Consider the following 27,888-nt stretch of genomic DNA (forward strand, 5'->3'; position numbering starts at 1 on the left):
CTGGACCTGCTGCTGCTGGTGTAACAGGGATCATCCTGGTCTCTGCTGGTGTAACAGGGATCCTGGTCTCTGCTGGTGTAACAGGGATCATCCTGGTCTCTGCTGGTGTAACAGGGATCCTGGTCTCTGCTGGTGTAACAGGGATCCTGGTCTCTGCTGAGCGGATTTTTTTTTCTCCATTTGGTTTCCAGTCGCGTCCTGCTGTAGGACTCACAGCGGATCAGCTGAGCAGCGTTTTCCCTCTCAGAGGAAGAGCAGACAGAGCTCTTCTTCAGTCTCACTCTCTGGTCGCACTTCAGAGGAGTTATTTAATATTTTGTGTACCGAAGCTGCTTTAGTGGACGAGATGCTGGAGATGGTCGCATCGCAAACATGAACACAGGTGAGATTTATTCTAAAGGCTGGTTATTCCACTGCTCGATATTTAGTGTATTTGAGTGAGTATTACGCATAGAGCTGGACTTTTAGTTTTTTATCTTATCTTCTTAATTTTACTTTTTTTCTACATTGATGGTGAATTCAGTGGTACAGGATGTAAACCAAAGTGTGTTTAAAGCAGTGTATCTTTATGTCAGAGCAGAGATCAGTGTTATGTTGGTAAATTATTCACTTTAAATCTGATGTTTGAATGTGATTTAGCACCGATTGAGCTCATTTGGGTGTAAATACTTGAGCAAACATCCACAGGTCCATCTTGGTGCTAAATAATAATTAATGTGCTGCTAAAGACATGTAAATCCAGAGGAGAGATGGTCATTCTTTAATGGGTTATGTATGAATAATTGTGATGTGTTTTGTTTTTTGTCTGATGGGTCCTACTTGTCTATGTCTGTCTATGGTAACAGTATGTCTATTGTATATGTACTTTTTCCTCAAACTGAGCTGCCTATGGATGCAAAATGAATTTCAGTGCAAACTGACAATAAAGTTGTATCATATCTTAGGTCTCATGACCTTTAAAAGAAAGAAACAACATAAAGTATTTTCTTTTTAGTTGTGAGGATAGATACACTCATATGCCAAAAAATCTTGAGTGCATGGTTATTTCTTCAAGCAAAGTAGTATGGTGAGCCTAATATTCCTCATTATTATCATGTAGGTCCTTCTCTGAAAGTGATCATATGTTGTGCATGGGTTAAATCATGTATAAAATACACATGAATTATATTTGTTGCTTTTTTTTGTCACTGTGTATGAAGTATTTTTCTTAAAGAAGTAAATGCGGCCTGAGAGGGGTTTCTCTGGCTTGAATCACAGGAAGTGAGTCAGGGAAATCCCTTCCATTTTTTTAAAATTCTTTCTCAAAGGATGTAAAAGCAAACATTTTAAGTCTCTTATTATGTCCTTATATGACTTTAGTTTGGGTAGCTCTTTCTGCAAAGTATTCATAAAGCTTCCAGCTGACTTACATTTGATAGGTTGCCAGATTTAACAAATATGGTGCATATTTTTTGAAGAAAAATGTTCAAACTGTGACAATAATCTTCTAAATGTGACTGTAAAAACACACTATTACAGTTTTATTATGTGAGAAGTTTGAGTCTTTGAGCAGTTTTACGTCAGAGGGACACAATACAAATGACCTGTAAGCTATTTTAAAGCGCGTAATCTTACAGTTTCCTTTTCCTGTTGTTCTTTCAGACTGCACCAAGCCTTCTGTTGCTCCAAAGCCAAGATTTGTTTGTCACGCCAGCCTGAAGCTGCCCTCCCCTCTCATGTCTGCAGCCAGGGGCCCCAAACCCTCTATAGCCCCCAAACCTAAAGTCACACCAGAGCTTAATGGCAACCAGGGAGGATGCATCAATGGCGGGTCATTAAATTCAGATGGCGAGGTTGATGAAGAGCAAGAGACAGAGAACGGTCTAAACAAAGTGGTTGATTACATCCTCAAATCACCACAAAAAGATGTTCAGAGGGTGGAGGACGGAGAGGTGACAGAGGAAGAGAAGGAGGAGGAAGAAGACGTGATGCAGAAGATGGACGAGGACTGGAGGTTAACAGACAGCGCTCTAACAGAGGAGGTGGACTCCCTGGAAACACTTTGGGTCAGTGATGCCGGGCTCATAGCCGACTCCTCCGAGGACATGGTGGAGATGGTTGACACAGACGTGACGGAGGACATGGATGCCGAAGGTTGTGACGCGGGCGAGGCGCTGGCCGACACAGATGGCCTCTCGATGGGAGACATTTCTGTTAATAGCATCGACCAGGAGGCAGGCTGCTATTCTGCTGGAAATCCAGGCGTGAGGGAGAGGGAAAGTCTCCAGATCAAGGAGGATGAAACAGGTGACTGCACAGCAGATGATTTAACTGAGTCCCTCACAGACGAACTGGGTCTCCTCAGCAGTGAAAACACGAAGGACACTGATACACAACAAGTTTTTCTAATAGATGGCGAGGAGAAAGAAGAGGAATCCGCTCCTGATTGTGGCATCACTTGTAACATCCTGAAGTTTAAATGTGGCCATAAAATGAAAGAAATGGGGGAAAACCTACAGAACATTAGTTTTTATGACTTCATCCCCGAAGGCCAGAAACAGGTCTGTGATGCGACTAAGAGACGTCTCGCCGTAGAGGATGATCCAACTCACGAGCCTTATTACGTCTCCTCAGAGGACATTATCAACAGAGAGATGATGCCAAGGAATAACAAAGCTCACGGACTCCCACAGAGTCCACTTTCGTCTGTAAACAGCAGTGGAGTATCAGCCGGGAAATATGAGGAAACGGCAGAAAATGGACAAACGGAGTGTGTGTCCTCTGAGGATTACGTGCAGGTTGGCAACAGTCTTGAGTACAGCGGCTACAACAGCGATGAAAACAAGGTGAGAACATATCAGAAAAGGACAGACGAACCCAGACCTCAGACACCGGAGGCCTTGCTCGATCATGTGCCGAGGTTCAGACTGGTATCCATCTCAGTGCCGACGGACACCGACACCTCGCTGACGTCTTCTCTCTCGGAAAGCCAGCTGCTTTCCCCGAGTGACTCGGATGTCTTCGAGGAAGACCTGGACGGTCACATAGTGCCGTTTCTGGACGACACCACTGACACGGAGCAGGACATCAGTGATGAGCACGTCTACGAGGAGCCAGGGCATTGCTCCGAGGGTGAAAATGTTTTTCCTTTTCATAAGAGGACAGCAGAGATGCGCTCCTGCTCACTGTCACACCGCGTTAATAATAACGTGGCGGAGATGGGAGTGCAGTTCGTTCAGAGGCCCTACATGAGTGGATTTGGACAACCTGCACTGAGCAGCAGCCCCATGATCAGCTCAACGCGGCACAAGAGCTATGGCAAACCCCACTATTTGTCCCTGTACCCCCGCTCCCTCTCCATGGAGGGACAGGACATGCCTCTGGGTATCTACAGCTACAGGGATGGATCCCCAAGACAGGGAGGTGCCATTTGTTCATCTGGAAGCTTCTCACGGTGCTCACCTCTGTCATCCAGCGGCCTGTCCACTCCGACGTCTGTAGCGGGTATCCCTCCTCCGTTTGAGCTGGCCTACATCACCAAAAGACCCATCACAAAGAGTTCCCCCTCGCTTTTCATCGAAGGAGACTCAGAGAAAAACAGGAAAAAGAAATCCTCCATTAAGCGTTTCCTGATGCTTAAATTTAGGCGGAAAACGGAGAGCAAGCCTACGGTGGATGTCAACCCGTCCTTGTTTAAGTCCTCAGCGGAGTCCAACCACCACGCGCCCTGCAGACTGCTGGATCCAGACAGACGCAGCATCAGTAGCTCTCCACAGCTCAACTCACGCTCTGCTAGTAAACCTCATGTTTCATCCGAGCCGGCCTCCGCCTTCTTGCTCTACAAGGAGAGCAAAAGAAAAGGAAACTCTGTGGCCTTTCTCAATCGCAGCGTCGTCCGGGTGGAGTCCTTTGAGGACCGCTCCCGTGTGCCTTTCACACCTCTTCCCCTTACCAAGCCTCGCTCCATCTCCTTCCCCAACGCAGATACCTCAGACTACGAGAATGTTCCCGCCATCAGTTCGGATTACGAGAACCTTCAGGTGCCGCAGCGGAGGCCCGTCCGACAGCCGGCGTTCGCAGACTACTTTGACCGTCCCAGTCAGAAGCTGTCCTCTGCCAACGACACTGACGGTTACGTGGACATGAGCAGCCTCCCTGGGTTCAAGAGTAAAACTCAGTCACCTGAAGAAGAAACAGAAAGGTATGTATACAAGTCAACAAGAGTCTACAAATTTGAGTTTTGAAATTTGTATCTGATGGTGCTAGAGAAAAAGTCTAGGTATCGCCAATGTCATTGGGATCAGCCGATTAGACTGTTATAAGGCCATCGGTCGCTATAAGCACCATAGACGTGTCTCATTAGACGCCTATTACACCCAATATTAGGTTTTATTATCTATTCACATGGTAGATCACTGAAAAGAGGTATAAAGGAGGAGCTCCTTACCCCAGACACTCAGGTCTGGCAGCTCAAACCTTCTCACCGTGCCACGGACAAAGCTGAAAAGCATTGAGGATCGTGCCTGTGGAACCAGCTCCCAGGATCAATTAGGGCCTCAGACTCACTTGCTGTTTTTAAATCTAATCTTAAAACTCACCTCTAAGCCTGATTGTTCTACCTTCTATGTGAAGCACCTTGAGATTTTGTTGTATTTTAAAGTGTGCTATATAAATTAAATTCATTATTATTAAAAGAACAGGACAGCGACCTCTAGCGTCCGTAGTAATTATGACAGGAGCAGAAGCGGAAGCAAAGAACGTATATCGCCAAGAAGTGCAAGTCAATTGTTCGTTCCATTGCAACATCAGCGCCCAGCAGCAAAGCTACGCTTCTGCCATTTTGGACTGAAAGCGACTACCGGACGCCAGTAAAACGTCCGCATGAAAAGTGACGTACAAAAGTAAAATAAAATTCTTTCTATTCTATTGTCATATCCTACCGAAATGGCCTGTGATGAACAACAAAATATAATAAGCGTATTCAGTCGAAAGTGGCGGCAGCGGCTGTTTTAAAAAAAGCACCAGAGTTTTCTCTCTTTGCTTCTATGCTCTTTGGCGTAAGTCTTGCTGTAGTATTGACAGCGTGGAACTCGTTATTAGGGGAGGTCAGGGGCGATGGATGCGACACAAGACACAGGGCTTTCACCCTGGAGTCCGGGATCGTATCCAGTGTGAAACTAACAACGTGTAGTTGTCTTTGTGTTCACAAGCGTTAAGTTTCACTTTCACTTGTGATACATAGATATTTTAAGCCAAAACACGTTTTTCCCTAAACTTAACTGTTGCCTAAACCTAAAGAAGCCTTTTTGTTTGTGTTCAAAACTTAACGTTTCATTCAGTTTTACATGTAAGAACGTGCTGCTTTTAACTTTAACTTTTACAACGTAGTAGTGTAGTAGGCCCCTAATTACCCACATTTATGGTGCTTACGCTGACCAATAATGCCTATTTAATGGTCTGATAACAGTCAAATTGGGTGTTGGGATTCATCCTCTGGGGTACATGAACGTCTGCGCAAAATTTCATGGCAATCCACCCAATGGTTGTTGAGATATTTCAGTTTGGACCAAAGTACCAACTGGCCGACTTCGCCATCCATAGAGCCGTGCTGCTGCTGGTGTGTGTTCATGTAGATTGATGCAGCTGGACATAATATTAGTGATCCTTACCATCTTTTACACCCAGCACAAGTCTTTTTTATTACTGCTCGGCCACTGTGTGGGTTTAACAATGCCCCTGGGGAGGAGGATTTATAACTATTTATTATGTTGAGTCCCCTGACGCTGCGATCACAGCAGACAGTGGAAGTGGTGATCACTGGTATGGAGGATAGGGCACTAGCGTCCCTCATGCTATGCAGTGAGATATACTCGGCCTCAGCTGTGTGTTGTCGGGGCATGTTGGGTGGTAGAGAAGGAAACGCTGGAGGTGGTGTTGGAGGTGGGGGTGGTCTCGTGAGATCTAACAGGCTGATTTCATTCATAACTCATCTTTTTAGGTGTAAAAGCAGGCCCTTGTGTTGGTGCTGCAGGTAGAGCCTCTCGCCTCCCTGTTGTGGTGTTATTTGTTGGTATGATCAACCATGCTGTGCTGACATTATCCCATCCCCCCTGCATTCCTGTTGGCTGTGCCCATATCATACAGGCCGCTCAGGATGATTAATAGTCAGAGCATTTTGGAGTCATTGCTCTTCTCGAGCCAGTCAGGAACAGCAGGCTGAGATAAGATCTCAGTATGTTCTGTAGTCAGCAGTTGTTCACTGCAGCGCTTCCCTCTCATCATGTCTACCATCGTGGTCGCGTGTGCAACAAAAACTGTACAATAAAGGCTCTAAAATACTGGAAGCACAGAAATCTAGTTTGATATTAAAATGCAATATTTCCTTAAGTTCTCAATACACATAAATACAAGTGAATACAACATCTTCGTCTTCTTCTTCTTCTTCTTCTTCTTCTTCTTCTTCTTCTTCTTCTTCTTCTTCTTCTTCTTAAGTTTTAAAAGTGTTTGAACCCTCTGAGACCCACAATAGACCTGTTTTTGTCTTTTTTAGGGGGGTACAGTGGGTCTTTAGGGGAAGATAGCAGGTCAACAGTAGATGTCACATAGAAGTGTACATCATCTGAAAGCTGGGAACCTGAAGATTAATTCAAGATGCAGTTCAGCACTGTGGTTCAAGTTGTTCTAAATCAGACATAAACACTAATTAATTAATTAATTAATTAATTAAAATAAATTGTAAAATGCACAAAATTGTACACATTAATATAAATCCTTCACTGTTCCACTTTTGGAAAAGTACGTTTTTTTTTCTTTTCATTTAACTTATTTTGTGTAAAATGATACTTAAAGGAACAGTGTGTAACATTTAGGCGGATCTATTGGCAGAAATGGAAAAAAATATTCATAACTATGTTTTAATAAGTGTATAATTACCTGATTATAACAATCATTGTGTTTTCATTAGCTTAGAATGAGCCCTTCATATCTACATAGGGAGCGGGTCCTCTTCACGGAGTACACCATGTTGCTCCGCCATGTTTCTACAGTAGCCCAGAACGGACAAACCAAACGCTGGCTCTAGAGAGAGCCTCTCATGTGTTTACGTTACCTCAATCCAAAAAATAATGAGGAGATTAATCAATGGTGAAAATGATCATTAGTAACTGCCGACTCACTTCCAGGTCCCCTCTGCTGAATTATTAATGTCTGCTAAAAATCATTTTGTTATTACATTTGGATGAGCCAAAAGTTACTGAATATATAAATTAGGTGCCGTCTTGAAGAATGTTATCTTGCACTTAATCCCTCCTGGGTGCCTTGTTTAGTCATTATTGCATATCTTGTTTGTACTCCATACCATGCAACCAATGGTCTTGAGTAAATCAAATCTGAATATAAATCTGAGAAAGATACTTATTTCCCTCGACTACTGTTAAAGCAAATTACTGCAGGTAAGACTTCAAAGGCTGTTAAAGCATTGGACGCCTCATTTAGCGCTAGCTCTTTTTTATATCATTGCTTTTCAACAGCAGAAGTGACATGGCTCTGTGTAAGAACCTGAGCTGTCTATGCTAACACTAAAGACAGTGGTATGGTTATTATACATGATATTTTCCACACTTTGAGCCTCCAGTGAACACAGCGCCTGTAATCATAGCAAAGCAATATGTGGATGGACAGCAGAGTCGGTGGTCGAGGCTGTAAGTTTTACAGTAGCCTGAAGGGGCAATATTAGCAGATCATGGTTTGGAGATCATTTGCCCCATCACTGCTATCACCGGAACAAATAGGCTCACCGATGAACCTGAGGCGAAATGAAAATGGATACGTTTTTATCTCCTTCTGTAATTTACCTCCATAGATGTCGCCTTGAGCCTTCATACAGCATAGCAGGACTGTGAGAAGTGACAGAGGCAGTTTCTGTAGAGGTGATATAAAAGCCTAATATAGAAACCGTGCTTGTAGTTTGTGGTTCAAACACCCCCCTTGGTATCTCATCCAAAGTTTGATCCAGAGAGCAGTAATGGGCCATGCAGCTCTAATGTGTGAGATGCAGAGATCTGAACTGCTCACATATGTCGTTCATACGTGGCTAATTTGCATCTCAGTGGGGTTAACTCAAACGGTGCTTGGAGTGAAACATGGCGGAAACATTGGCAAGGCAATTGGTCACATAGAGGACTACTGCATCACTACTGTAACTTAAGGACGTGTTTTTATTTGCATAACTTACCCTCCCCACTGAGCCGCAGCCATTAACATATTCATTTGGGCTCCCTGCAGAAGAGAATCTCGTAGCATAAAATACCGACATGCGTCCCTGACTGGGTACAGTTGTCACTGCAGGCCTTTCAGGATCAGTTTATTGGTTTCTCTAGACCGGCAATGTTTTATCTATTCACATTTTCTTCTAACGCTGAATGTGTTTATTATAGTGATATTTCAATGTAGACGACCATAAAGGACCATAAAGATGGCTCGGATGGTTAGATGAAATTCATCAGATTTATTCTCACACAAAGGAAGGTTTAGGGACTGAACTCAGTTCATATTATAAAACCACTGAGCCATACGGTCTACCTGTGGCTCCCAACCTCGGGGTCAGCACCCCCACCAACGGGTCACAAGAGGATTAGAGGAAAAAGAAAGAAGAGCATTTATATTTCTTATACTAAATTAGTTTTTTCTGACTTTTTTTGTTGTCTTGAGATGTAACAAAATATAACACATTAATCTGTGATTTGTAGAGGTGCTGATATACAGATGTTGTTACCTTATGACAGAGCCAGGCTGGCTGTTTCCCCCTGTTTCTAGTCTTTATGCTAAGCTAAGCTAACTGGCTTCATCTTGACTGTACAGACATGTAGGGATGTCACAAGAACTGATACTTTGGTACCATGTCAATGCCAAAATTTGGAAAATGGGACGGTATTCGTTGGGATCAGTGAGCTGTTGCTGCTTGACCCTCAGTAATTATAATCACCTGTATGCATGTATTGTATGTAGTAATGTATGCTACATTTCACCATAGCACCCCTTCTCTCTCACCAGTGCCTATACCGAAGCCTACAACGTGTGTTCGGTGGCCGTCGCTCCTCAGACTGTCTCAGTGGGTGACGTCGAGGGAGATACGGCGGGTGAAGAAGACCAAGGACGCACCTCTGAAGAGGAAGAGGGATGTGCAGACAGCATTTATGACAGACAGGTTAGTGTGTGTTGAATTTGTGTAGAGGTGGAAATAAATATCTATACAATATATTGTAGAATTTTAGATTCCTGAAATTTTAAATTATTGTTAGTCAATTAATTAATAATGTTATTCAATTGACTGTTTTCACCAAAAGACTGCTAACCACTGTCCTTTTAAAAAGCGATTTAATTTGTTTTGTGTCACCTTTTTCCAAATGGTTGGTAGAAATCACGACATATTTGAAGAAAAAAAGGATCAAATAAAACAAAGTGAACTGTTTTACGCCTTGGGCTATTGCAAAATTGCCCTCACAAGCCAGGATCTTAATGTGGGTTAATGGAGGTTAATGGGCAACTACAAGGCTGTCCTCATTATTTAGAATTTGATTGCCGCTTGGAGGTGATGTGGAGAGGGGGAGCCAGCTATATTTATTGAACTGGTGCCAAAATGCTTCAGCTCTTCCTAACCCTGGGCTTATTGCAAGTAAATAATATGATTGTTTACAGCCTGATGGCCGATCCAGAGCCTTTTACATCGCCAAAGAGCTGGTGGATTCAGAGAGATTGTAAGTTACACGTAAACTAATTTGCCTTATCAAACATCTCTGCTAATCGTTCAAAACTATTCAGGCTCCCTGTTTGATGGTGTTTTTATTTCTCTGTCCACAGACATGTGAAAGCCCTCAAGCTCCTCCAGGAGGTAAGTGATGCATCTATATTCGTATTGATTTCCTCTGTGGGAGGGAATCATAGTAGTTTTTACATTAGGCTACAGTAGACTATCTGAACTCTGTATGAATTAACTTTTATTAAATAATATTTGTGTTGTGTGTCCGTTCTATATTTAACCAGAGAAGATTCACTGAGCACAAACACTCATTTCCAGGAACATTTGCTCGACACTCACATTCACACCTAAAAGCTGCACACTATAAACTCATTATCAGATTTTCACTACACAATTATCGTGGCCAACAGAATTCACAATAACAATATTATCGCAATAATAATAATGCTATCAGTCAAATTCATCTTTAATTTAGTTTATTGTGTGTTTTGACTCTTTTTTGGCAAATTAATTACACTAAAATTACAAGTGTAGGGAGGTGGAGACAAAGTCTGTAACTGTACAAAAGCGATTAAAGAGGCGCTTAATTATTTACATGATATTATCATATGTGTATTATTAACATGATATCAATATTTCCTTATTAAAGGAACAGTGTGTAACATTTCAAGGGATCTATTAGCAGAAATGGAATATAATATTCATAACTATGTTTTCATTAGTGTATAATCACCTGAAACTAAGAATCATTGTGTTTTTGTTAGATTAGAATGAGCCCTTCATATCTACAATCGGGGAGCGGGTCCTCTTTACAGAGTCCGCCATGTTGCTCCGCCATGTTTCTACAGTAGCCCAGAACGGACAAACCAAACACGGACTCTAGAGAGACTTTCACGTTTTTACGTTACCTGAAGTTCACTGTAGTTCTCCAACACGCTTGTGAAACTGCTAACATGAGCTGCAGAGTGCAAAATGTGGGACCGCCAGCCGCCGTCTGACTTCCGTTGTACCTAAAGTAGTGCTATTATGGTAAGGATGGCCTCTGAGAGAGATAAAACGGCGTTACCACGGTTTTGCACTCTGCAGCTCACGTTACCACAGTCTTGGAAAGGGAGGAGTGAGCGGAGGGGTACTCAGTTGGTTAAAATCTGCAACCACCAGATTTTGCCAAATCCTACACACTATACCTTTAAATATTGCAATAATCGTTAATAATGGTGTATTGCAAAACCCCTAATAATAATAATAATAATAATAATAATAATAATAAATTTGACTAATATAGCGCTTTTCAGGGACTCAAAGACGCTTAACAGTATAGACGGTATAGACTACGACAAACACAGTCTGATCTGTTGGCCTCTGAGCAGCTCCACCGGAGCAGTTAGGGCTTTAGTGCCTTGCTCGATGGCACCTCAGCAGTGATAATGAGGACAAGTGTTGCCCTCTCACTTCCCTTTCCTAGATTTATCTCTCTGGTGTGACCTAGACCACAACTACTGTGTTCTTATCGATGATGAGATTTGTTGATATAATAGCTCATGTACTTCCTGCTGTCAGATATTATGTTGTTACACTAATGCAAAAGAAGGGAGGGAAAAACAGGGGAGAGGTGCAGACTTCAGTGAAATTGTAAGGTTAGTAAGATTTTGAACACAAACTATGAAAAATAACCATTCCTCCGGACTCGTCGGTGTGCCAGGACTTTCGGGAGGCGGTTGGGGCAGCAGTCGGGGACGAAGGGGAACCTGTGCTGGAAGAAGAGAGGCTCCGAGAGATTCTCAATGAGCTGCCTGATGTTTACACCCTGCACCGCCGAATCCTCACCGAGCTGGAGAATCGAATCCGAAACTGGTGAGACACATACACCGTCCAACGTTGGTAATACTGAGATGCAGAGTAGCTTTAACTGTAAAGGAATCCATCCCCTCACTTCTGTTTCTCCATCATTCAGGGAGGAGAGCCAGAGGATTGCAGACATCTACCTGTCCAGAAAAGCAGAGTTCTTGGTGTTCACCACTTACATCGGCCACTACGATCGAAGTATGAACCTGCTGGACGACAGCTGTCGGACTTCACCTGCCTTTGCAGCCATTGTTCACCAGTTTGAGGTCAGACCTGCAGTACAACTCTAAACACATAATGTGTAATGATGCAACAAATGACTCCATGAAAATCAACATTTAAAATCATACCTTCTCAAAGTTATAAACACACAAATATACCACGATATGAATAGATCTCTCTGAGAATAAATGCCTCTGATGGACTCATGGGAAAACAATCAACTATGATACTTCTATGAGGAATATCTTTACTTGCCTCAAGTTCATACTTATGTATGTAAAGTACTATTTTATTGGCTTCTGTCATGTAATGATCTGCTAAACAAATACAATAACACAACACAGTTGGGTACATTGAAGCCCCTTTCTCACTGGACAAAAAAACCCCGGCTCCAGCTCCGATCGGCAATGATGGAAACATGACACCCGGGTGGACACGCTAATGTTATGTGACGCACGTTGAAGTGAATATATATTAAATAAAATCGACATGTATTTGGACAATAATTATAATTATTAAGGTACAAAACATGCAAATAATATGCTCTCCTCAAAGCCACCAGACTCCATTGACAGAAACACACGTCACTGAAACTCGACAGAAACAAAATAAAACTCATCAAAACCATCTTTGTTAGTCTCTCCACTGTTCCAACAATCTCCAACTCTGGTTTGAGAGTTTGAGAGACTGAATAAAGTAACAGATTTTCCCCGTTTACTAAGCCTGCTTCCGGTAACGGCTAGGGGTGTAACGATACATCCATCTGGATCGATATATCGATTCAATGATCAACGATCCAATATCATCGATTCAAAGTGAAAATATTGACACATATTGTCATCTTTAAGTCAAACCTTTATTTTGAAATTCCCACTTTATATTTATTCCTTTTATTACAAATAATAGATTTTTTTTAATTTAAATGTCTGGAAGAGCCCAGTAATAAAATTGTAAAATTCTGTTTTAGTTGCTTTTTGTGAGTTGATATAAATCATGTGGTATTATCTCATATCGATCGCAAGCCCCTGAATTTAATCAAATCAAAATTGTATCTTGGCAGACTTTGTGATATCAGCAAATATTGTATCGTTGTCCAAAGAATCAATATAATATCGTAAGGTGGTGATGACCCGTTATTTACATCCCTAGTAACGGCCGGTGCATCCATAACGTCCAACGTGAAACTCGTCTACTGACAACGGGAAAGGAGTCTATCACCTACTGTATTTTAAGCGGGGTTTCCTGACCCTGTATGCTTTTCATCCTCCTCTTCCTCACCCGTCACTACCTCTTCCACTGTGTTCCCACTAATTCATACTTTATAGAAAATAAAATGTGGAAGTCCAGCGTGCATGAAAAACATGTAATTTGCACATTTGATGTAAAGGTTTTGTTCACTGCTTACATGTGTACACACCAGGAGAACAACTCTACTGGGAACGTTTGGAATGATTAAAATATTTTAATAGAAAACACTTGATGAGGTTGTGAAAAATTACAGAGGTTTTGATTAAAAATAACTTAATGAAACTTTGCTTTCAACCTCATATATTTGAGTTATCAAGAGCCTCTCTTATCTCTGCACATTATGTTTTATCAGCAGAGTTCAGTGTGTGTGTTTGTGTGCAGTGACAAAGATGAAGTGCGTGTTTTGTGGTAGCAGAGAAGGCGATGGTTAGGTGTGTGGTGCTGGCCTGTGTGCGTGTCTGAGAAGAGAGTCCTTGTGACTAAAAGCAAAAGATGCAAACCCTTGAAAGCTTGAAGCGAAGGTCAGACAGCTAAGTGAATAAAAGTAGTGATTTAATTTAGAGCAACAACTACACTGTGTTCTTGGCTGTTAGAAGAAGCTATCATGACACCCAAAGGAAAAGTAGACCACATGTTCAGATGTTAAGAGCTAATACGTTCGGTATGAGCCACTCAGAACAACAATTAACCGCCGAACGTCTCGTTTAAAACAGGGGGATCTTAAAATGTATGTAGGTTGTATTTCCCAACATATTCAAACAATGCACTTTAGTGAGGAGTTATAATTAGCCTCAATTAAATGAACACACACAAGACAGTGTTTTTAAAACCAGTCAGCCAGAGAAGCTATTAAGTTTATCATTAAGTTTAAAATATGAAACATATAAAAAAGGATATACGATAGTATGCTTGACAGTTCAACAGGGAGATTGCAGCATCCGTTCTCTATCCACTGTATGATTTATAATCAAATATTACCCAGCCTTGGACGAAGGAGTTTTCAATATTTTCCATCTATTTTATAGACCACCAAGGAGAAGACTTGGCAGAAAGTCTTTGCAGAGCTGGGCAGTTTAAACGTCCTTAGATTCTCCTAAGCACTATTGATGTCCATGCAGTAAGCTCTTTTTCTCTGTTTGCCTCGAATCATTATGAGTTTAATTGATTAAAAGTTTATCATTTTGAGATATTAAATGGGATTATGGTGACCGTATAGTTTTTCCACACTTTTGAAATAAATTAGTTCGAAATCTGACCGTTGTTTGCTGTTGTAACAGTGTGTAACATTTCTATTAGCAGAAATGGAATATAATATTAATAACTATGTTTTCATTAGTGTATAATCATCTGAAACTAAGAATCCGCCATGTTGCTCCGCCGTGTTTCTACAGTAGCCCAGAACGGACAAACCAAACACTGGCTCCAGTTCTCCGACACGCTTGTGAAACTGCGGTAACGTGAGCTGCCGAGTGTAAAACCGTGGTACCACCGGCGCCGTCTGACTTCCGTTGCTCCTAAAGTAGTGTTATTATGGTAAGGATGGCCTCTGAGCAAGGCGAGCTGACCCCAGCTGACATTGGGCGAAGGTACACCCTGGACAGATCACCAGACTATCACAGGGCTGACACAAAGAGACAGACAACCATTCACGCTCACGTTCACAACTACGAGCAATTTAGAGTCAACAGTTAACCTAACCTGCATGTCTTTGAACTGTGGGAGGAAGCCGGACAACCCGGAGAAAACCCCCGCTAACACGGAGAGAACATGTGAGCGAGAAAAAGAGATTACTAATTACTAATAAAGAGATTATTGAAAAAGAGGGTGTTGATAGACATGCAGGATTGCTATCTTTTCACATGCACATATACAAACAACCACACACTTGTTATCCTGCGAGGCGCCGTGCTGACCAGCAGTCTGTTATTCACCCTTGTTCACACTACAAAATATGAGGGGTGGTTCTGCTCAAAGCTCCTGTGTTGTTGTATAATCTGCTTCTCTGTGCAACTTTTTACACACTCAGTAAGGTCCCTGTCTGTTTTAACTATAATCTGTCATGTGGATTTCTACAGTAAATGTGTCCCTAACGTGCATCGGTGACACAGTGAAAATGTTGAATTTGTATTTGTTTTATTTGTCTCAGCAGCAGAGTCCAGCTGGGGAAAAAGTGTCTCTGAAACATCAGCTCCTGCAGGTCATTGTACGTGTGGCTCAGTACCGCATGCTCCTCATGGGTGAGTCTCGTGTAAAGATTTAGTATATTTTCTGATTAAAAACATGTATTTCACTCATAGTGTTTGCATTCTCGACTCTCAGGAGGCATTCATTTTCTCCTGTCCTCTAACAGATTACCTGAACAACCTCTCCCCCGATTCCAAGGAGTATAAAGACACCCAAGGTAGCGTAAACAAACAGCAGAGCCGGTGTGGACAGAGGCAGCTACTCACAGGAGAGCCTTACTGGCCTGTGTTTGTGACGCTGTGTGAACAGGGAATTTATTTGCTCTCATTTGGCACGAAGAGACGATCATGAGAGAGACAATTTAGATTTTTTTGTTTGCGGTGGAAACCCACCAGGCAGTCATTTCAGCTCTCTTCTGTGTGAAGACTGTAATGTGTAATTCATGAGAAGGCCAGTTGCAGCAACACTATCTCTTATGTCCAGTAAGGGAGCCACCACAGTCCAGACACAGTCCAGGCTCTCATTTTATGTTTTAATGTTTGGTGACTTTCTACATAGAGAAGAAGAACAAAGGAACAACTAATCAGATATGAATATTCATTGTTCACTTCTTAACATGTTGTGTCTCTCCTGATTCTCCTCTCTCTCTGTGTTTGTCTTTTACAGCTGCTGTGGTGGTGGTGTCTGACATTGCAGATCAAGCAAATGACAGCTTAAAACATGGAGTAAGTGTCATATGTAGGCATATGTAACTCTTGCATCCAACAAACAAACATTTGCATCCAGAATTACATCTAATTTTTAACCTGAACCTGGGTCAGTACTGAACACGCAGACATTAAAACATACATCTATAGAATCTCTTTTCTTAGTATTTCCAACAATGTGGGTTGTTTCTGTGTGTTCAAAAGTATTTAATTCTGTAAATGTATGAAAACTCAACCACTTATAACTTGAATCATCCCTGCCCAGTCATCCACCTAAAGTTTAGGTCCTAAACGGATTATTCAAAAAGGAGATTTAACTGCTTCCTGAGTAAATGTAATGTAATGTTGATGTGTTTTCACACTACAGGTTTGACTAAATGTATACAGAGGGAGAAATATGAGAGCATCCCAACAAGTTATCAAACTGATATTACTAAAACATTTCACCTATTTTTTCTGTCATATAAGTATAAATCATACTCTTTACTTAAGGTTGAATCTGCTTTCAGGAGACCAAGCTCTGGCACAAAAAAAGACTCAAGACATATAGAAACATTGTTTTTCCAAGTTGCCTTTTTGGCACGGTAGCCGGATACTCGGGATGTCACAAGATCGGATCACATATCACACGAAAATCCATCTTGTCAGACTTCAAGTAATGCATTTATGTCTGGCAAGCCAGAATCATCAATCAGCATTTTATGGGGAGCTACTGGCAGCTGCGGGTTTGGTTTATGTGTGTGAGAGGCGACTATTCATTCTAAACAACAATGGTGGCTCCTTAAATAACTAATTAAAACCAAACGTATCAGAAAAATGAACACTTGAACATACATCAGATAAGAACTACCTAAAACAACAGAAATCATCTTTGGGAAAAATGTATTTGACGTGTACTTTGACTTTTTAGTTTGGCCCATGTCCCATCCACTACCATGGAGGAGGCGGGATTTATGACCTATACTGCAGCCAGCCACCAGGGGGCGACTGAGATGTTTTGGCTTCCCTTTTGGGGGGACGTGTCTAGAAGAGAGCCCGCAAACTGCGAAATCTGATCTGAGATCTACAAAAACTTGCAAAAACTCTCACGAGACTCGCTGCCTGACGACCTATCCTAACCTTAAATGCCTAACCTTAACAATCTCGCGAGAGTTTTCCCAGTTTGCAGGCTCCCTTCTAGCCACTACCCTTTTGGGGAGCTGTCATGTCGTCTATCTTTATATACAGTCTATGGACTCAAAGAGAGGCTCTTGTGTTTGGATGGCTACAGTATTTTTAGTCAGAGCCACACGCCACATGATGACATTTCTAAATAATGTGGCTCCTTCTAAAGAGAACCTGATACAGACCATAACTATGTCTAAAACAAAGGGAATCATGAAAATAGATGAGCAGAAGAAAATAGCTTGGAGTTTACAGGAAAATGACGGGTAATGGACTCTTTCATCATTTCTCATATTTTCTCCTCCCGTCTCTCTGTTCTTTTGTCTCTCTTTGTCTCAGGAGAACTTGTTGCGTCTGGTCAACATAGAGTACAGCGTTCGTGGCCAGCGGGACCTGCTGCAGCCTGGCAGGGTACGACTCTGATAACAGCATTGTTTCTTTGCCAGCCCACCCTGTCTGCCCTGCCCCGCCCTGTGTTGCCCTGTGTTGCCCTTTACACGGTCATTCAGCTGGGAATCCCCAGCCGGCCTGGTTTTAAAACAACATTGATTATCACAGATGCCCTCTGGGTGTCATGATCAGATGACTTGTGAAGTTTGGTTTTGTGTTTATGCTTTTTTCAATCAGGTCTTTGTGAAGGAGGGCACCCTGATGAAGGTCAGCAGGAAGAGTCGACAGCCCCGCCATCTGTTTTTGGTAAACTCTGCTTCCTGTTTATAGTTTTTAGGTTAACAGACATATATGCCAGTGGTTGTACTATGTTACGGTTTATAATATCTATATTTGCTTCATCGTGTACAGTAACCACGGTGTGTAAAATGTAGAGTCATGCATTTTCTGTCTGCTGTGTTCAGACTGAGCTATTAAGAGCAGGTTTCCTGGCAGGATGTTTCTGAATGCTGACTTCCTGTACCAGTTCTTTACTGACAGCACAGGGAAGGTCAACACCAGCTCCTTATCCGCGTGCACCTGCAAACCTTTATGACTTTAATTCTGTCTGTTAAATATTAGGTTGATGTGTATTCAGCACCTTTAAAGCTGCAATCGGTAACTTTGAGCAAATATGATAAAACGTTATTCTTATAAAACAGTCACTATATCCTGACAGTAGTGCATGAGACAGGTAATGTGAAACAAAATCATGTTCCTCTGTGTCCTCTGGTGCTCCTGATGGCATTTACAAGTTTTCACCATGCCCGAATAAAAACAACCAATCAGAGCCGAGCTGTCTCCGATCAAATGGTCAAACTAGGCAGCGCTGATGAAATATGAATCAATATTCTGATACTGTAATGCTTATTTCTAGTCTCAAATGTTTCCAAATACATCTTGTAGTGTACTGTTTAGTTGTAAAATGAGAAAGTTTGTGACCCTGCAGCCATGTTGAGATCAGTTGAGGAAATACCAAGCACCACCCACCAGCTGGAGCAGACTTTTTCATTTTACAGATAAACAGTACACTACAAGATGTTTCTGAAAACATTTGAGGCAAGAAATGGCATTACAGTAACAGAATATTGATTCATATTTGATCAGCGCTGCCTAGTTTAACCGTTTGATTAGAGTTTGCGAGTTTCATGAGCAGTGATTGACAGCTGCTTTAGAGACTGCTCGGCTCTGATTGGTTGTTTTTCTTCGGTGCGGTGAAATCTTGCAAATGCCATTAGGAGCACCAGATGGACACAGAGTAACATGTTTTTTTTCCACAGATTATCTGTCTCATGCACTACTGTCAGAATATAGTGACAGTTTTTTTTATCATGTTTGCTCAAAGTTACCAGCTTCAGCTTTAATATAGGCAGTGCTTTCAGCTAACTAATATCATGCTTAAGTAAACAGGGACGTAGCGAGAGGGGAGAAGGATCTTATTGATAAAGCTTTATGTATAAACTATAAATAACAATGTAATTTGTGTCAATTTTCACCACCTGTCACAACCAGGTCAACACAGCATCATTTATTTTATACAAGAGACAGCTGAAAAAGAGGCAGAGGAAACACTGAACCAGACATTCAGTTCATAACACAGAGATAGTCCTGAAATGTTATAATCAAGAGAGATTAGAAAATTAAACGCCTTCGCAAATTATCCATAGAGCATCATCAAAGCGCATTGCTTTTCCCTCCTGATGGGTTTTTGAAATTTGTGTTCTGGGCTCGGCACTAAAAAACCTCGTAAATGTCTGTTCTGGAGGAATGTTGGTAATCATCGCTGCGTAACTTTTATCCTACCAGTTTATCCACCCAGACGCTGATCACGTGTTATATCGGCTGTCATTAATGTTGGAGGCAACCTAATAAAACAAGTCTGCAGGAGTTGCCAGTCGCATAACAAACACACACTGGAAAAAATGACACTGAGGGTAATGATCCAGTTTGATATCAACTACTTTGTTATCTCATTCATGTATGCTCATAAAAATTCAAGGTAGGGGTTTTACATTTATAGATCTCCCACACAGAGAAACGTTCCTCCTTCGGTGTACGAAACAGCCTTCTGGTGTCAAACTCTGCACTTCAGTCTGCACAGTGAAGCTCAAACATCATCAAGTAACAATAAGCACATTTTTATATGGAGGGGAAGTTTTGAGGTCAAAGTTAACCAGTAAAGATCAAAGATGTTGAATGGACAATAGTGTGACTGTACACCAGCCTATCAAAAATAAGATAAACTCTACACACAGTTTGGTGTGAATTTTTACCCATCAAGTGAATCAACTGTGTGAACTCAAAGAAGTTTTGTAGTAGAGTGCCACCTACTGGAGAACTGCTGCACGTACATGAATGATGAAGTCTGACTCTAAAAATACCTTTTTCTTTTTATCCTTTTTAAAATCTCCTCTGATCTGCATCTACTTGTCTGTTCTGCTGATTTACTGTGAATTATGAGTGTTATCTCTGTCTGTTGTTAGATGAATGATGTGCTGCTGTACACCTACCCTCAGCAGGATGGGAAGTACAGACTGAAGAATACTCTGCCACTCACTGGCTTGAAGGTCAGAGTCTTTCATTAAAGGAGTACTTCACCCCTTAAAATGATCATTTGTATATCAGTTACTCACCATGTGTTACCTTGAATTCTTGAAGAAAGCTTTGTTTTTCTCGCACGCCTCCACGGTGAACGGAGAAGCAGAAAACAGAGTAAATCCTTGATGAATTGAAGTAAATGGAGGCCAGGTTTTAAACACTTCCTCCACTACCGTCTCCAACCCGTTCTCATTTCCAGCGCATCAAATACAGAGGCTTTGTCAGCGTTTGATACCGCCACACAAGGCACCCCTCAGCACTGGTATGAAACGCACCGTTAACTACAATGTAAACCCCTCTGCGGAAACAGTAAACGCTCATAGAAAATGCGCCAGGAGTGTGCTGACATAGTTTAAAAAGCTAAAAGACACACCGGGCGGGTGGGAGTAGAGATGGATGGGTCCAACAAACACAAGGCTTTCATCCAGGAGACCGCCTTTCTTGTCCTGTGGGTCACGTTACAATCAGCTGATTGTTTGTGTCCCCTCTTCATTTTCACTTTACAAACATAGTAGTTTTAAGCCAACCATGTAGTTTTTTCCTAAACCTAACTAAGTGGTTTTGTTGCCTAAACCTAAAGTGATGCCAAGGGTAACTATAGTGGTTTTGATGCCGAAAATAAAGTGACGCCAAGGGGTGTGACGCAAGGGGGTGTGACAAAGCGGCGGTATGTGATGAGTTGGAAGAATGTGTTGCTGTTTCATGCACGGACTCGCAGTTTATATGCGCAAGCATGAGATGGTAGGTAGTGGCAGAAGTGTTTTAAAATAGGAAGATTTTTGCGATAATGCATGTGTTTGGGAAGTAGTGAGAATACGACTGGATAAACGAGACTTGGATTATACTGCACAAGTTGTAAACGGATGTTTTGATGTAATTTTGCTGTTGTTAAAGCTGGCCTCTATTTACTTCAATTCATCAAGGATTTACTCTGTTTTTGGATGTTCTGTTCACCATGGAGGCATGAGAGAAAACAAAGTTTTGTTGTAGAATTCAAGGTAACACGCGATGAGTAATTGATATACAAATGGTCATTTTAAGGGTGAAGTATTTCTTTAAGTCGCCTAATCTCTTTGATTTATAACCATGTTTTCCCTTCAAAATCTCACAGGAGTTAATATGCAGTTAAAGCTGGCAGTACACGTATAAAAACTACAGCCATGAAAGTATTAAATAATATACATACTGTGTATGGACGTTTAATTAAATTATTTACCTGATTGCAGTTAACAGAGTATGTGAGAATGGAAAACATATGCTGTTCCTTAACTGTCCGATTGGAAAGTTTAACTTCCTGGTCTTTGATTTATGATCTTACTGATTCCGCAGGTCAGTAAACCCATCATGGAAAATGTCCAAAATGCACTGAGGATCGAAGGAGCAGACATCTCCATCACTTTGTCAGCAAGGTGGGTCACACTGTACTGTGTCCTGTCTGAATAACGGCTATTATCTAATGATGGCAGTGATGAAAAGGTTAAAAGTAATTGGTAAATATAGAGTAGTTTGTATTTTTAGTATTTATTTAACAATGTAGTGATCTTGTGTGTGTTTTGCAGTTCCTTCATTGAAAGAGAGGACTGGTTTTACACTCTGAGCCGCACTGTGACTGAACATGCCAGAGGATCTGGAGCATTCAACAGCTGCTCAGGAGAGGTGAGCAACCTTTGCCTCTCTGTATTCATCTATTAAAGGACCAGTGTGTAACAATTAGGGGGATATATTGGCGTGTTTTTGTTTCCTTAGAATGAGCCGTTTATATCTACATAGGGAGCGGGTCCTCTTCACGGAGCTGACCGCCATGTTTCTACAGTAGCCCAGAACGGACAAACCAAATATTGTTAACGTTTTCTGCTTATGCCAGAGTCGATAACATTACTCGCTCCCGTTGCCGCCGCTCTCTATCTCTCTTGCTTCACCACTCACTTCCCAAGTACACACACACACACTCTAAACACTCTACTCTTACAGCTGCTCTACAGAGGGCCAGTTGCGTTTTTGTGTCGGCCACCGTAGCAATTCTACACGTTTGGCACACGAGAGAAGTTGTAATCTGCACCGCTAGATACCACCAAATCCTACACACTGTTACTTTAAGTCATTACTTAATAACATTTTTCCTCAGTCGTGCTCATGCTCACCCAACCGGAACGAGATTGATGTTATAAGTCATCATCATCAATCTCTGCGGTGTATTTTAGTGTGTTTTTCTGTTTCTGTGTGTTTGCACCAGGCCAGAGATCGTCTGCGGCTGACTCTCGGAGAGAAAGCACCCACACTTGTTCCAGTTTCACAAGTGATGATGTGCATGAACTGCACCTCAGATTTCAGCCTCACTCTCCGTAGACACCACTGCCGCGGCTGCGGGAGAGTGAGTCGCACGCAAATAAAACACAGTGCTCTATAATACTTTGATATCTGTTAGGGTGGTCATTCCCAAAGACTGCCCTAGCAAATAAAAAAATAAAAAAATAAATTTGCTGATATTCTTTCAGTCTTTTATTTAACATTTATATCTGCAGTACACTTTTGAGCCACATGAGGGAGCTGAATAGTCGTATTGTTCTGATAGTTGTAGCCGACTTACAACATTGAATCCAATATGAAAGGCTAGCGTACGCTCTGTTTGTTTTATTGATGAGTGGAAAAAAACGAGAGGCTGTTAACTCCACCTAAATGCATTTATTTGATTGATCAAACGTATATCTCTTAGAAATGGCTGCTTTACCTATTCAAGATAATATAAGGTGATGCGTAAATGGCAGTAAAAATGGTCAGGAATGTTCATTTACGCACAAATTTGCACTTCTCGCAATTTATAGATGGTTTGTTATTTTTAAAAGTGGGTCCCCTGAAAAAGAGTTTTGGAAATACTGTTAGGAGATGCACCAACTTGTGTCTTTGATCAGAGTGTTGAGTGTGCTGAACGTGTGTGTGTGCTTTTTAATGAGCTTGTGCTTTAATGTTTTATGTTGTTTGACACAGATTGTTTGTCGGAGCTGCTCCAGGAACAGATATCCACTGAAATACATGAAAGACCGAATGGCCAAAGTGTGTGATCACTGTTACAACGATCTAAAGAAGAGAGGTGGGAAAACTCTGCTACATTTATCTCTTTGATTGTCAGTCTGCCTATCAGCCCACACATTTAGTGATGTGATTTAGTGATTTAGTTATTCTTCTGCCCCACTTACAATGGACTAATATCAGATAAAGCTGGCACATTTTGGAAAAATAGGGTTATTTTACAGGAAATAAATTAGAAATAAAAGAAGAAAGTCATGGGCTACTATTAGTGCACATCAAATACATCAGTGCCAGTTGCACCATAATATAGTTATCTGTTTTTGGTTCAAGGGACACTTGTTTTAGGATGAGGATAATGTAAAATGTATGAAACAAGCCCAAACAAAAATATACATTACTGAATTTGGTGTGTTGCACACTTGGGTTCTGAGATTGTTAGGGCTGCCCCGTCTTCGTCAATTAGTCGACTAATCAGTTTATTTGGTCTCAGTTACTAAGATTTCTACAGTCGACTAGTCATTTTTATGCTTTCTTCATGCTGACTGACTTATTTCAAAGAAACTTGTGAGCACATCTCTGGTAAACACAAGATTTAAAGTGGTGCTTTTGTGTGATTCTTTGTGGAGAAACTCAGTTTTACAGATCTGTTGATTCAATCAACAAGTCCATTAGTCGACAAAATTGTATGAGTGTTAGTTGACTAAGAATGTCTTTGGTTGAGGACAGCCCTAGAGATTATACTCCTGTTTGTGTAATATGCATGAAATATACATATGTAAAACTGCAAAGCTGAAGCTGAGGTTCCTTTGTAAAGGAAAATGCTCCCTTTATTTTTCTTATTAAAAGAAAATCTGATTCTTTCCAATAGCATATTTCACATTTGTGAAAAAAAAGCATGTCCTCACTATGATTCAACAAAAAAAGAGCCTCTGCTTCAGTTTTGCTTACGTAGGCACTGAGGTTGCACAACTAACCCACCATGTTACTAAGTTTGTCATTGTGGTGTTATAGTCTCGACCGTGTCCTCTGCTGTGGTTAAAAAGCAAAAGCTGTATGCATCTGCAGGGGGAGATATGTCTGAACTGTCAGCTAAGAGCAGCCCTCGTCCAAACCGCTCCAGTCGTCCTCTCTCTGCTGTGTTCCAAAACATTCATCCTCCCAACATCTGGAGACATCGGAAAGGCATGGCTTCCTTCACCCAGGTATGCCTGAAATATGAGAGAGCCACATCCACTGTGCCATGTTTTCTAAGTAGCATTGGTAGTTATCAGTCCCCTCATGCTCCTGTTTTGTGCAGGCGACGGTGTCAGAGGAAGGCTCCATTAGTGGCACTCTACAGCGCAGCAAGAAGACCAAGAGGAACTGGAAGAGACTGTGGTTCCTCCTAAGAGACAAGGTGCTTTACACCTACCGAGCTCAAGAGGTGAGGGGAAACATGCACTCCCCTTTAACCTGAACAGCACATATTCACACGTAAACACACTTGAGCTCTATAGACGTCTTAACTGAAAGTGCTGAAATGCCCACAGTTACATCACTGTATCTTATAATCCATCTCTGTTCCCTGATGAATTTTCTGTCTGCAGGAGAAAGTAGCATCGGAGAGTTTACCTCTACTGGGTTTCACAGTGAAGCTACCCGACCAGCAGGGCCGAGAGGAGGAGGCCAACATCTTCCAGCTTTACCACAAAAACACTTTGTATTATTCTTTTAAAGCTGAGGACAACCACACAGCCCAGAGGTGAGAAGCATGCCTCCTCAATAGCTAATTTCAAAATGTTTAGAAATTGACAATTTAAAGATGCTAGTGCAGTGCCCATTCGGAGCGCATGCCTGTCCGGAACAAGCCGATTGCTCGGCCCTCAGAAGTTCCAACACGTTCTCATCCCAACTCGTCACATACCACCACTTTGTCACGCTCCTTGGAGTCACTTTATTTTCAACATCAAAACCACTATAGTTACCCTTGGTGTCACGTTAGGATTAGGAAACACAACCACTATAGTTTATGGGTTTAGGAAAGAAATACATGGTTGGGCTTAAAAATGACACTGAACATTGTGAACACGGAACACGAACGAACAGCTGATTGTAACATGACGCACGGGACACAAACAGCGGTCTCCTGGATGAAAGCCTTGTGTTTGTTGGACTCATCCACCTCAGCGCCCACCCACCCTGTGTGTGTCTCTTTCGCTCTTTAAATTACAGTACGTCACCACACTCCCGGCGCACTCTCTCGGAGCGTTTACTGTTGCTACGGATGGATATACAGTGTAGTTAATTGAACGTTCAGCGTGTCACAAACAGGTGCTAAAGGGTGCCGTTTGACGGCCGACGACAGTTTTCGAGATATGCGAAGGGCAGTCATACATACATACACAGACAGACAGAGAGAGAATACTTCCTTTATAGTTAGATGATGCTGCTACAGCGCCACCTATTGGCCAAATGGCACCAAATTTGCCACTCAGACATCATATCTACACATGTCCACCAAATGTGGTCACAATAGATAAAAGCATTGAGGAGGTATGACATTTTTTGTAATATAAGCCCTGCCCACAGCATTTGAGCTAACTGTGAGGTTTATCTATAGCAAAACTGTATTGAACATCAAAAAGCCAAAGTAACTTTTCGGGCTTTGTCCAGAGATGTTCTGTACCAAATTTGGTGACGATTGCTCAAAATTTGTAGGAGTAGCAAAACATCAGATTTGGACACAATTCAGAATAAATTTTGTTTTTGAGACGTGCGGTTGAAAAGTTACAGGTCAAAACGTAAAGTTCATTGTTGTAGCGCCACCATATAGCCAAATTGCACCACATTCCACACTGCACTCCCTTCTGGGCAATACACCCGCCAAGTGTGAAGTAGATCGGATGAGCGGTTCTCAAGATATTTGAAGCACATGCAGAAAGACAGCTAGAAAGCTGTCTGGGGGAAAAAAACTAAGATAAACAGTCTAACTTTCACATTACTCAGTGGTTCCCAAAGGGGTTTTATGGGCCCAAGATTGGATAGTTTTGCTTGACCCACAGACGACCATGTATTCCTTGACTTGACTGGTCTCCAGTGGAAACACGAGCAACACCAGATTTGGAGTTTCAGTGTTTTCTCTGAACAGCAGCAATGTGTGGAGTCTACAGAAACAGAAACGTTAAATGTAAAACTTACTCCTCTAGGACAAAATACTGTCATTTTTCAAATTCAGGAGCACACTATAAAATTAGCTCAGTTAATAATGCAGCTATACGTGATGCAGACAGGCACAGAATCGGTTGTGTTTAGGTGACTGAATTTACTCTTTTAGCAGAGCTGCAGTTCATGCTGTTTTTCTCCTAATGTAAAATCCTCTCCTCATACAGGTGGGTAGACGCCATGGAGGAAGCCACAGTTTTATAGGATCAGCTTCTCCGGGTGGATTGCTGAAAATAGAAGTACACTACCTTTCTTCTGCTACAAACAGACTGTGAAACCAAAAGGGGAAGATGAGGAAAAAACAAATTTGATTATGTCTGCAAGTTGTGACTTGTCTGGCTGGACTGAATAAAAGAAGAAGTTGTGTTCTCTGAGAGGGGACACGATTACCTACTTTGTCAACCTCCAGTGTCCCCGGCCTGCTGTTACAGCAGGTGTGATGCTGAGAGCCACGAGAGGCGTCGACCCAGATACCTGCCAGTGTGGAACGTTACAGTGATGTGACCTGTATTTCCCTCAAAAGCTCACCAGTGACATTCCTCCAAATCATGGAGAACATTATAGACTTTTGGAAAAGAAAGATATGATTTTCAACGTATCAAATATTTCAAAAACAACATAAAGAAATAACTAAACAAACAAATTAAAGTTACAGTGTGTAAGATTTGGCGGAATCTAGTGGTGTGGTTGCAGATTGCAACTGAGTACCCCTCCACTCACTCCTGCGATGACGTGAGCCACCGAGTACGAAACCGTGGTAACGCCGTTTGCCTCGCTCAGATGCCATCCTACCATAATAACACTACTTCAGGAGCAAAGGAAGTCAGACGGTGGTTGGCGGTACCACAGTTTTACACTCTGCTCCTCACGATACCGCAGTTTCACAAGCGTGCCGAAGAACTACGGTGGCCTTCAGGTAATGTAAAAACGTGGAAGGCTCTCTCTAGAGCCAGTGTTTGGTTTGTCCGTTCTGGGCTACTGTAGAAACATGGCTGGCCAACATGGTGGGCTCCGTGGAGAGGACTCGCTTCCTATGTAGATATGAAGGACTCATTCTAAGCTGACGAAAACACAATGATTCTTAGTTTCAGGTGATTATACACTAGTGAAAACATAGTTATGAATATTATATTCCATGTCTGCTAACAGATCTCCCAAAATGTTACACACTGTCTCTTTAAGCACAGTCATTTTACTGTCGTTTCCACAGAGGCTGAAAAAATAGCAACACATTTCAACCTCACTCAAAAATGCCCAAATTTGGAATGGCCTGATCTTCAGTAAAAACATAAATTAGTTATGCCTTCAGTTCAAAATGTGTTCTTCCACTGGATTAAATGCATCTCTATGACTAAGACTTTGAAGCACAGGCTGTGTCAAAGAATTAGTGATACAGTATGTATAGAAGTGTCTGTATCTGTGCCATGCACTGTGTTGTTGGAGGTGGTCCTGCCAGTGAATCAACAGTTCCTATGCTTTTTTTGCACTGATATAAGAAGTAATGAACCTGAAAAAGATATATGAGTG

General features: G+C 41.8%; 1 protein-coding gene across 4 annotated transcripts; it reads left to right on the top strand.

Annotated features, from left to right (window-relative positions):
• fgd5b (FYVE, RhoGEF and PH domain containing 5b) lies at nucleotides 1-27,888 on the top strand. 4 transcript variants are annotated; one of them, XM_074633986.1, is made up of 21 exons: nucleotides 2-382; nucleotides 1,642-4,180; nucleotides 9,031-9,184; nucleotides 9,676-9,734; nucleotides 9,838-9,868; nucleotides 11,439-11,590; nucleotides 11,691-11,847; nucleotides 15,198-15,288; nucleotides 15,402-15,452; nucleotides 15,902-15,960; nucleotides 17,446-17,517; nucleotides 17,734-17,802; nucleotides 20,019-20,102; nucleotides 21,463-21,542; nucleotides 21,693-21,789; nucleotides 22,367-22,504; nucleotides 23,119-23,221; nucleotides 24,226-24,362; nucleotides 24,458-24,583; nucleotides 24,747-24,901; nucleotides 26,529-27,888. In XM_074633986.1, exons 1-21 carry the CDS (start codon nucleotides 373-375, stop codon nucleotides 26,563-26,565), a joined length of 4,401 nt encoding a protein of 1,466 aa, XP_074490087.1. In that variant the 5' UTR covers nucleotides 2-372; the 3' UTR covers nucleotides 26,566-27,888. The 4 variants fall into 4 exon arrangements, with proteins under 4 accessions (XP_074490106.1, XP_074490087.1, XP_074490099.1 ...); XM_074633998.1 differs by having other exon boundaries at nucleotides 24,458-24,556; XM_074633993.1 differs by having other exon boundaries at nucleotides 15,201-15,288.

The sequence above is a fragment of the Sebastes fasciatus genome, chromosome 1 (genome assembly GCF_043250625.1).
Source record: "Sebastes fasciatus isolate fSebFas1 chromosome 1, fSebFas1.pri, whole genome shotgun sequence".
In the NCBI taxonomy this organism is placed as follows: Eukaryota; Metazoa; Chordata; class Actinopteri; order Perciformes; family Sebastidae; genus Sebastes; species Sebastes fasciatus.

Bases quoted from the DNA above. Each gene is read 5' to 3' on its own strand.
- fgd5b (XM_074633986.1), top strand. The intron at 4,181-9,030 runs GTATGTATACAA...CTCTCTCACCAG, and splicing joins CCTGAAGAAGAAACAGAAAG to TGCCTATACCGAAGCCTACA. The intron at 17,803-20,018 runs GTAAACTCTGCT...GTCTGTTGTTAG, and splicing joins AGCCCCGCCATCTGTTTTTG to ATGAATGATGTGCTGCTGTA.